At 39.0% G+C, this 10788-nt stretch overlaps 1 protein-coding gene across 1 annotated transcript; it reads right to left on the bottom strand.

Moving 5' to 3' along the window:
* Nucleotides 1-227: 227 nt before the first annotated feature.
* Nucleotides 228-7254, bottom strand: ccn4a (cellular communication network factor 4a). The gene is made up of 5 exons (XM_055058958.1): nt 6996-7254; nt 3700-3988; nt 2455-2709; nt 795-982; nt 228-718 (listed from the first exon to the last, which is right to left on the bottom strand). The coding sequence occupies exons 1-5, from the start codon at nt 7041-7043 to the stop codon at nt 419-421; spliced, it is 1080 nt and encodes a 359-aa protein (XP_054914933.1). The 5' UTR covers nt 7044-7254; the 3' UTR covers nt 228-418.
* Between the last annotated feature and the right edge of the window lie 3534 nt (nt 7255-10788).

Here is a 10788-nt window from a genome sequence, read left to right as displayed (position 1 = left end):
TAAATTCCCAGTGGAACACAATAAACTTTATGATTCTACTTGGTCAGAATGCGAAACAGTTTAATACATTGCTTTTGCAAGGCGGAAAATATTGTCTACTTTTTGTTTGCAAAGAAACTGGTGAAAAATGAAAAGAGGAAAATGTGTGATAGAATGTGAAAGATGCTTGATTAGGGAGCAATCCAAGATAGATGCATAACGTCAATCAGAAACTCTACATAAAGAAGTTAAACTTTAAATATAGGCTTTTATTGTTTTATCTCTTCAAATATTCTCATGAATCCGTGTTGGAGACACATTTCATATTTACAATTTTTTCCAAAAGAAAAAAAATATAGATTGCACATGTAAAAACTCAAAATATCTTTTAGGAAACAAACAAACAAAAAAAGAATGTTCTTTGCCATACTGCTGCATTTTAGTTCACAACTTCTGGGTAACCATGGTAGCTCTCCAGCTCTGCAAAGATGTCATTGGGATTTCTGCAGCTAAGGTTGCAGAAGCACGCCTGGATCCACATCATCTTCCAAGTGAATCCGGTCCCGTTCGGACACTCAAACTCCACGTCGACGGTCTTTGACTTGTACGGGATGCAGCAGCGCTCGTCGGTGCAAACGCCGCAATACTTTGGTCGGTACCACTTCTTGCTGGTGCAGCCAGAAATGGTCAGGTTCGAGGGCTCACCTTCCCTGTAGATATTCAGACACTTCTTTCCTGGCTAAAAAAGATGAGAGAAGCTTTTAGGACTGAGGGTCTTTGAAACCTTCGATGACGCTAAAAGTGCCCACGTCTACCTTGATATGCTTGGTGATGTCTACTTCACACGGCCTCAGATTGCAGAGACGGGACTCTTGGACGAGCTCACATTGATCGTTGGCGTTGGAGATCCTCAACGACAGGCCGCGGCCGCAGGTCTTGGAGCAGGGGCTCCATGAGGTGGTCTGGGTGATGCAGTTCTTGTGCCAGCTCTCGGTTGGAAGAACTGGATCAGCAGGAGCAGGAAGCAAGGAGTTATGCCGCATGCACATTGTGCTCAGTTTTACTTTTTCATCCTCCGTTTGGTTTTGGTGCAACGTGAGGTCAGCTGTTGATTTTCAGATTCAATCCTTATTTTTATAGTCACTATCAAACAATGTAATGTTAATGATATAATGTTATCACGCAACATGGCCATGACAGGTTAAACATTTTCAAAAATAAAGTTAATGACTGACTTAAGGAAGTTCAAGGTTTTTGGCCATGCGGTCAATCCTCTAACTTGTCCTGGTTTCCTTTGAAACACTTTTACTGCATTTACAGTGATGGCACATTTCTATTCTTAAAAAGCAAATCATCATAGGGAGTTTTTTCTGCTGCTGTCCATTTATGTGGTATTTGAAATGATTGCTGCCATTAACCTCGTGTTGTCTTTCTGGTTGTTCTTCTCATTAAAAATACACATTTCCCTTTAATGATTAGTCTCACTGATAGAGGTATCGCAGCAACAGACTTTAGGTACTTGGAATTAGATCTGTCTGTCTTATACGGAGTCGTGAGTGATTGTGATTTGGGACTAGGCAAATACAATTTAATTTAAAATTATATAACACAAGATCTTCGTGTACTGCATCTGTTTCCAATCTAAGCCATCAAGACACACTGTCTCGCGTTGGCATCTGGATCTAATTTGTCCACGTGTGCAACCCAACAAGATCTGCTCTGGTTTTCTTGCCTCCGTGGCTTTGTTGCTCTAACAGTCTGGAACCTGGAAGTGACCCCGAAAAACAGTGCGGGGGCTTCCACGGGAAAAAGGCTCGGAAGAACACATTCATCCACACTCCCAAATCTTGTGATCCTCTTGGACTGAAAACAGTATTTGCATAAGTACAGGGAGAGAACCAGAAACCAGGTTCTTTTGTTTTTGCTTTGTAAAGTCAGTTCTACAGGAATCACAGATGAATTAGTAATAATTTGCAGTGCTACGTTTTTTAAAATCCTCTCCTAATTTCTTTACCTTTGTGCCCAGACTTCAATACTAATTTTTTAAAGATCTTTATTAATACGATTCCTAATCTCCTGAAGGTGTTTATTGTTTTTTTCACACATTTTCTGTCCCGTCTTTGTGTCTGACCATGACAGCATAGTGCGCACTTAAAACAACAGCACTCTGCAAACAATTATTCACGTAATATCACACAATCTGAATTTTTACAAGACTGAAAATGGCATTATTTTTATTCCTTCAACTCTAACAACAATTATTTTTACACCTTCATTAATGGTGTCCACAAAAAATAATTTTTTTGTCAAAGTAATGCACAACACAGATTGATCAATCTCTGCAGTTCAACTGCATTCTAAATTCAGGTTGTTATTCCTCATCATCTCGCTCTTTTCTAATGAAGATGATTTTGTGGGAAATTTTAAATTAACAGCAAAATGATTATTGCTCCATTTCTATCCTAGGGGTCGTACCCTCCACTGCGTGCCGCGGCGCCGTCTTGCGTCCTTTCTTTGGCTCATCACAGATCCATTGCTCACAGCACTTCCCCTGGACTTTGACTCTCCGCGGACTTTGGCACCAAACCCTGGGAGGCTGAGATTCTGAGCACAGGGACACACAACCGATGGCGCCGTTCACGCACAAACACTGGTATTTACAGCTGGGCTTGAAGCTCTGACCGTTACGGTAGAGCACGCCGTCATATTCACAGCCCGTTCCCGTCATATCTGATAGAAACAACAAGTGGACACACGTTATGTAGGTCAACAGCTCAGACTGCAATGCAAGATGCTTATGGTACTGCACTGTATAAACAGATGTCTCTGAATAAGGAGGAACCTTGTATCTCAACAGCTTCATGATTATTTACATTTCTGCTTCTATTTGCACAGCTTTTGTTTCTCGTAAATAATCTTGACGCTTTCTGTGCAAAAACACCTTATTCATTTTCTCAAACTTCCTCAGCTGCACATTTGTTTTGAGCTGAGATTGCTAGTTTTAATACTTAATGCATGTAGAGTCCTTCAGTTCCGTTTCATAGAATGTGCAATTTAGGTTCCATAACAAAGAATATTTACCCTGCGCACTGATACAGTTTAAATACAGTCTGAGACTATTGTATATAATAAGACTACTGTATACTGTATACTTAATTAGCTCATCAACTACAGAACATAATAATACAGTATTTATGACTATGAATTTACAAATTTACAAATCTAAACAGGTGCGTTTTTAGCCGAGATTTAAAGGAAGTCAGTGTTTCAGCTGTTTTACAGGTTTCTGGAAGTTTGTTCCAAATTTTTGGTCCATAGATGCTGAATGCTGCTTCTCCTCTTTTGGTTCTGGTTCTGGGGATGCAGAACCAGAAGACCTGAGAGGTCTGGAAGGTTGATACAACAACAGCAGATCTTTAAGGTAAGATGTAACTTTCAAATAGTAATGTGGTAAATTAATGGGTTTATTAAGGCTTTGCATATCTTGTCAGGAGTGCCAATACCCGGGGGAGGACAATAAAGCTGACACTGAACTTGATTTGTATCTATTTTTAACATTAATATTCAGTTGTGTTGTTTATCTAATGCCAGCTGCGTTCTTTTTAAACTACAAGAGCAATGTCAAAATGTTTTGACAAAGCAACATACAATCTGAAAATGTGAACTGAGCTGTTCCTGGTGTGTGAAAACCAGATGATTATTCCAGCGAGTGACACTTACATGCACACACTCCTTTTTCGTACCTAGGCTTGTCCGAGCTGTAGTCACAGTACAGGCCCTTGTGGAAGTCGCAGGTGTCGGCCTCGTTGCACTCCTCCCCGACCTGCCGGGCGCAGGCCTTGCAGCAGTCGCAGCCGTCCATGAGGAGGCTGATGCCCGGAGGGCACTTGGGAGCCACCTCGGGGCACTCGCAGGGCCACTTGCAGTACCGCGTCACGTTGTATGGGTCTGGAGTTGGGGAAGGGAGGGCCGTGGCAGGAGGCATGGCAGTGGAATTCAAGGAGTAGGCCTGGAAGGAGAGAAGCAAACAAACAAACAAAAACTGCTTGAAGAATGCTTGGAAATAATCATTTACAATTTATAATGAACATGTTTTTTACAAATGTGTTTCGGCAAAATAAATATGTCATTGATAAGAGCTTGGTTGCCATGGTTATATTTTTGCGTCAAAAAGATATTGCGTAAGCTTCTAAAGTTAAAAATTGTAATCCCAGATTCTACGTTGTTTAGTGTGCAAAAGGACTGCAGAAAGAAAACTGTACTTATTGTGTCAAGTATTGTATGAGACATTCCTAATCCTGACTCTCTTCATACCCGACCCTCTTTGATAACGCACACATGCGTTATCAAAGCCTCCCTAATTTACTCACTATGATCACTAATATGTGGTCACATTAACTTCAACAAGGGGTTGGAAAGTTAGCTCAAGTCCCTGTGGAGATAATCTTATTAAATCTGCATCAGAGTGCAGTTATGGATGTGATTCTGGTGAAAGGTTACAAAATACTGATAATGAACCAGAGTTTATCTTCCATTGTTGATGGACTGGTACAGATCACTTGAGAGGCATTAAGAGCCCCAGGATCAGAAGTCACTTATTATTATTATTATTATTATTATTATTATTATTATTATTATTATTATTATTATTATTATTATTATTATTATTATTATTATTATTATTATTATTATTATTATTATTTATTTATTTAGGGTTTTTTTGCTATCTTAATTTGAAATGCATTTTGTCCAAGAACAAATTGTGCAGCTATAATCCAACATTTTTCCATTTCAGAATGGATTTGAGAAAATGCAATAACTGATCTGCTGTAAGACTCAACAGTTGACCATCAACATCAACCACAATGTGGCAAAGTTTAGACAAGAGACGGCACACATGACTGCAGGTCCAAATATAGTCAAGTTATGAATCACAGATTGACTCATCCCACTGAAGAAAGCAGAAGCCTTTAGCTCACATCTTTAAAAGACATGAGCACTCACACACACTCACGCATACACACACACTCACACACGCACACACTCACACACACACACACACACACCCGTGCACGCCCGGACACACAAGCATGCATGCCTAATCCACAAGTAATTATGGTAAAACATGTTTAATCATTTTAGGCTTATTGGTCAATTTTTAAATCCTGTTGTCAGCCCTTCAATTGAAATTAGAATCGTATTATTAATAAGTCAGTGTGATGTTGTCGTCTAATGCTGATTAATGAGTTTTAATCAAAGCTGTGCCACTAAGCCAACCCCCAGAGGAGTTCATTTAGCCTGCAGTCTCACGTCTCTTTACAACAGAAAGAGTGATGAACAGTATTAGTCATGTTCCTGCAGGGAATCTATAAAGATATGAAACCTTCCAACATCAAGCTTTTAGCTTATTGCAGAAATGAAAATACCAGTTGGTCAAAAATTATTAGAAGGGCCAAAAAAGCTTTTTCCCCACTATTTACTCAAATGAGTATTGTGCTCAATATGTAATGCTTTAGGGAAAAACTTAAAACTTATTTTGCTTCAAAATTATCTTTTTTTTTCTATCACAGAAATGGTTTTTGGCTGAATTAAACAGAAGTTAAATCTAAACCAAACAGGGGCGTGAATAATTTTGACTTTAGCTGTAAATACAAAACTCTTCTTTTAACTAGTAAACAAAGAGAGCAGATGCGAAACCAAGGAGGAGGAGGGATCTGAAGATTGGGTGCTCAGTGCAGTCATGGTGCTTAACATTTGTTAAATTGCAGGGAGATTTGTACAGTATTTTAAGAGTTCAAAAAGTCTATTCCCTTTTAATATGCCAACCTATTTAGTGACACAGTTTCACTGCATACTGAAGATCTTTGTTTACTGAGAAGCACTTGCAGAACATGGAAAAAACATGTTAGCCTCGAAGGCATTAGGTCCTGAGGGTCCTGCAATGTATTTACAATTCAAAAACTGAAATTATTCATTCAGCGACTTTTTTTAATTTCATTCCCATTCCAGAGAGTAACAATTTGACTCCAAATGCAATAAAGAGTCTTTTGAGTTAATTTTTATTATTATTATTTTCTTACGTCTGATATTAAAAAATTCTAGAGCACTTTATGTGAAACACACCTAAAATAAGAAACTGATGCATTTACAACTTAGCAATATTTTTTTTAACTGGATGTCGGAGGAACTTCTGAAAGAAAGATCAGAACTTATATTTCCAAACTTCCTACACATCATCATTGTGAATTCAATGACAGAACTGAAGTTGTTCTTATCAAATATGAAACTTTCAATGGCATCACTCCCGTCCATCTTAAAGATCTTATCCCACAAGAAATCTTTGGTAAGCCTTCTCAGTGTTTCTCGGCAGAGAATTCAAGCACAGTGTTACATTTTCAGACTCCTACCTTGTGGAGCCAGCTCACATTTAAAACAAATTATTTTTAAATATGTTATCTTCAATTCAATTATTGCTGTGTATGGTTTGTCTTAAAATTACTCTATACATCTTTTACATCTTTTTACTTTTATTTATGCTACTTCACTCGACAGATGAGTTCCAGTTTTTGACAAGTAAAATACAACCCACTGCTGTTGATTATAACTTTCCAATTGCCAACAAAAGGCCAATAATTGATGCTCACGAACTGGAGTAAATTCAAGAAACAAATCCGAGCCAAATGAAAAGCATTTCTTGGACTAACCACAAGAGGGCACTAAAATATAACATGAGAAAACACGCAAGGTGTCTGTTCACATTGCAAGTTTATTTAGTAGTGGAAATATGACAAACTATAGCAGCTTATTTTCATATGTACCAAAAAGAATTAAAATATTTTTGAGAAACTGTCAAACTGTTTAAATTGTCAAGCATCATGATCCATGAAAAGAAAACACCTGAACAATAGACATAATGCCTTTACCTCAATTATATAATAAAAAATCCCCAACACAGAAGTCATAAATAAATCTACATTCAACAAACAACAGGGGGAAAATAAATTCCTTCAGCTCACCTGTTGAATACCAGCTGCTGTCAGAATCCACAACAGGAGCCAACTCATCACTGGTGAGGAAAAGCCCGGGCATTAAATTGGGAATTCGGTTCCGCTCTGTTTACACCGTATGAACGCGGTTCTGCTCCGCAGGTGAGCTACGTCCCTCTGCATGAGCTGTCATCCTCTGCAGTGTCACTCCCTCTGATCCCGAACCTTCTGCTGACAGCCCAGCGTAAGGTCTGTGAGGATGGGAACAGCATTCTGAGGAACGTTTTCTCCTCTCTTCTCTGCTCCACTTTCACCTAAAAAAAAATCCTCCTCCTCCTCCTTCTCCTCCTCTTCCTCTCCTGACGGTTTGGGCAGCCCTGGTGGTTAAGGCGTGTCTGGAAGACAGCTGTGCTCTGTGGAACTTGCTGAGTTTAACATGAAAGGATATAAATTCAGTTCAAAAACAGAGCATAAGTGTATTTTAACAGGCTTGTTTTTCATAATGACCAACAGTCCTATAATCCTCAATCTTCAGGCATATCATCTAACAAATACAAAGCTAGATTTGAAATGTTGATTAACGGATTAAAAAAAAAATGCTTAGACAAATTATGGGTTTGTGTGTCATGGTGCTGATTTATTGCACCTTTAGGATTTATTTCTTCTGACAGATTTGCGTTTTTCAGTTGAACATTACATACGGCAAAGGTTTTGAAGAGATATAGCGCTTGCTTTGCCTGTGTCACCACAACAAAGTAGTTCTCTTTTTGATGGGCTCAAATTTTTTAGCTGAATTATTGGAAGCATTACAGCAAGGGGAGTTTTTATTTATGTAAAATAAAAATAAATAAATGTTTTATTAAATATGATGTAGATGCTTAAAACTGTCCAAAAGAACAAAAAGAAAAACAGCAGAGTTTAAAATGGAAAAACAGACATCATAAGAAAACTCCTAACAGGAGAGCAGTACAGGATTTTAAAAATTAGCTGGATTTTAAAATCCACTATCACCGCACTCATAAATAAAGTACCTTGACCAAGACTTTTGCACAAGACTGCCTAAGACGTAGAGTTACAAAACTGCAAAAAAGCGCCCATACCTCCAAATTGTGCATAGGCTTGTCAACGGTGAGACAAAAAGGTTTTGTACACATTGTTCAATATGTAGTTGTTACTGCTGAATTACAGCATGTTACTGTATTCCTACATTGCAAGAAATTATTTCCCTGTTATAAAAAAGGCCCTCAAAAAGCAGTTGATGTGTCACCAAACCACACAGGTTGCCCACCTCTTGTGCACTGTGTCTATATTAGGCTTCTGAATGCGTCTGGCTCCCAGATGTTCACATTAAATCAATGATGTCATCACTGTCTCCTCTTTTCCCCATCCCTTCAATTCTTTCAGACAATCTGGGTGTCTCAGTTTGAGAAGATGCAGACGGGGGTCCAAAAGTATTCCACTTAGTGAAACTATTTCCCCTCAGTAGAAAAATACCACGCTGCTGGGCTGCTGATGAAAATATCACTCAGAAAAACCAAAAGTGTGCGAGGATGTTTGGCCCCAGGAGGAGACAGAGAAGAAAAGAGCAATGGATGAGAAATGAACACTTTGCAGAGGAGCTGGCTGCCCCAGGACTGAACCCCTATTATTTACAGAGAGCCCTCTAATCCCTGTCAGAGAGCTGTCAGCCACCGAGCTGATCTGAGCAGCGTTTCCGTCTCCGCTCTGGCCTCTGTGACCCGACCCCAGTGCAGCATATTGTGACCACTTTCACTCCTTCACACTCTCTGTCTCTCAAGCTTATCTTGCTCGCTGTCATTTTGGAGTTTTGGAGTTTCCACTGTATTTATCTTGTACCTAACTTGTCCAGATGACAAGATGCAGGCACTGGATTAAAACATTATTTCAAAAATGTTTCCAGACCTTCTGGTATAATTCTGGCTGGATATTTGACCTTTCCCCTTTGCAGATTGAATAAAAGTCACTTAAATATTTTTGGTTTTCTACCACAGACGCAGTATTAAATCATAGCCCACAAATTTGTCATGAGATTTGATGTCTGAGCTTTGGGAAAGCCATTCCAGAAGCTTAACGTTTGATTTATCAATACTAAGTCGGGCTCTGACGCGTGTTTGGGATGTGAATGTGGAGCTGGAACCCACAAGTCCAAGTTTCAAGACTTTAAATATTAAATCTTTTGATTTAAGGCTAAAGTTGAAGAATTTGAAAAAGAAACAAGTTCTCAATGTTTATGCAATATAGACCTCCAGCATGATGCTGCCACGTCCATCTTTGGAAGCTGGTGCAGTATTCATGGTTTAAGTGCCTCAAATTAACCTCATTCTTTTCCCTGCAGTCAAATAATTTGGGTTTGTTTCATTCCTTAAGACTGTTTTCCACATACCTGAAAATCTCAGGGTACTTTTAAAGTGACAATTCTAGAACACATACTCTTTCCTTTGCACTTCCTCGGTTAGAAGTGATGCAAAATTACTCTGGACAGCGACAGTGATGTTCAAGTCGTATCCAGTTCCTGGGAGGCTTGAGTCCAGCGGCAGAATGATGCGGTGGATATGTTCATTCACTTAGCAGAGAGCTAGAGGAACTGGTAGGAGCTGATGGTGAAACGAGTCGAGCTAAATACAGGGCAACGCTCGAAGGTCACAGGCTGAAAATGATTTGAGACTTTGGTGGAGACATGGCTGTAATGAATGGCGTCGAATCAAAGCATATTCATGAGTTAAAACGGCCCAGTCAACATCTGGGCCAAAATCCAATTAAAAAGCTTTAGCAAGTCTTACATGTTCATGTACTACACAGATGCTTTTTATCCAATCTGACTAAGCTTGAGGGATTTTGCAAGGAAGAAGGGTGGGGTGTGTGTGGTAGCATAAACTTTCCAAATCAATAAACATCTTATAAACATCCCTGAAAAATACTGACTCGGGGAAACTAAATGATTTTGTGATTTCTATTTGGATTCCTCACTTTGTTTTCCACAGCTGCTTTGTGTTACTTTATCAAGAAGAATTGGGGGAACAGAAGGACTCAACCTGGACTTCTAATGTGACAAGTGTGAAAAAAAAATTGAATTCAGTTCTTACCAGCATAGTCCAGATAAAGTCAAATTCAATCTAATTTAGCTGATCATTAGGAGAATTTTATGAAGCTTGAATAAAAACTTGAAAGACTTTATTAAAGTGTTTCACAGATATCAGTTGCATTATCTTTATCCAAGTTTCAACCGCTAATATGAAATCTACAACCTTTAAAGGCGTGTGGCATCTTTAACTGATTCGTAAGAGGAAAATCTGACGCATGCTTTCTGTGCACTCAGGTCAGATCAAGCCAGATTTTAATCGTCTACCATGAAAGCTGTGAAACCCCAGGTGCAACACTCAAGAGGACAAGAGGTAGAGTCATGAAGGGTAAAGTGTGAATGAAGGCCTGATTATGGTAGCTGATCATCTATGACTTGAGTCTTGCATCACTGCTCAAACTGAAAATCCCCTCATTAAAACCCCCTCAACTGACCAGGAAGTCCTAAAGAAGTCGACCTGTTTTGAAAACGTTGAAGCCTCAAAGTCAAGTGAAGGCGATAATCCCTCTTTGATTGGTAAAATTACTCTGAGAACACTTTTTTGGGGGTTCCCAAAAAGATGAATGACTTTTCAAAAAGTGTGGGGAGATTTTAAGAATTAGGACTTTGTGAGATTTTCAAATTTTGTCCTGACATCCACAAAGGATATATGTTTTAAAAAAGTGGAATGCCTTTTTGTTTTTCAGCCTGCTTTACTTGAACACCCCTGAGCAAAAATCAATG

This window comes from Poeciliopsis prolifica, unplaced genomic scaffold (assembly GCF_027474105.1).
Source record: "Poeciliopsis prolifica strain line A6 unplaced genomic scaffold, Auburn_PproV2 SCAFFOLD052, whole genome shotgun sequence".
Taxonomy (NCBI): domain Eukaryota; kingdom Metazoa; phylum Chordata; class Actinopteri; order Cyprinodontiformes; family Poeciliidae; genus Poeciliopsis; species Poeciliopsis prolifica.
This window is presented reverse-complemented; position numbering and strand designations above follow the sequence as displayed.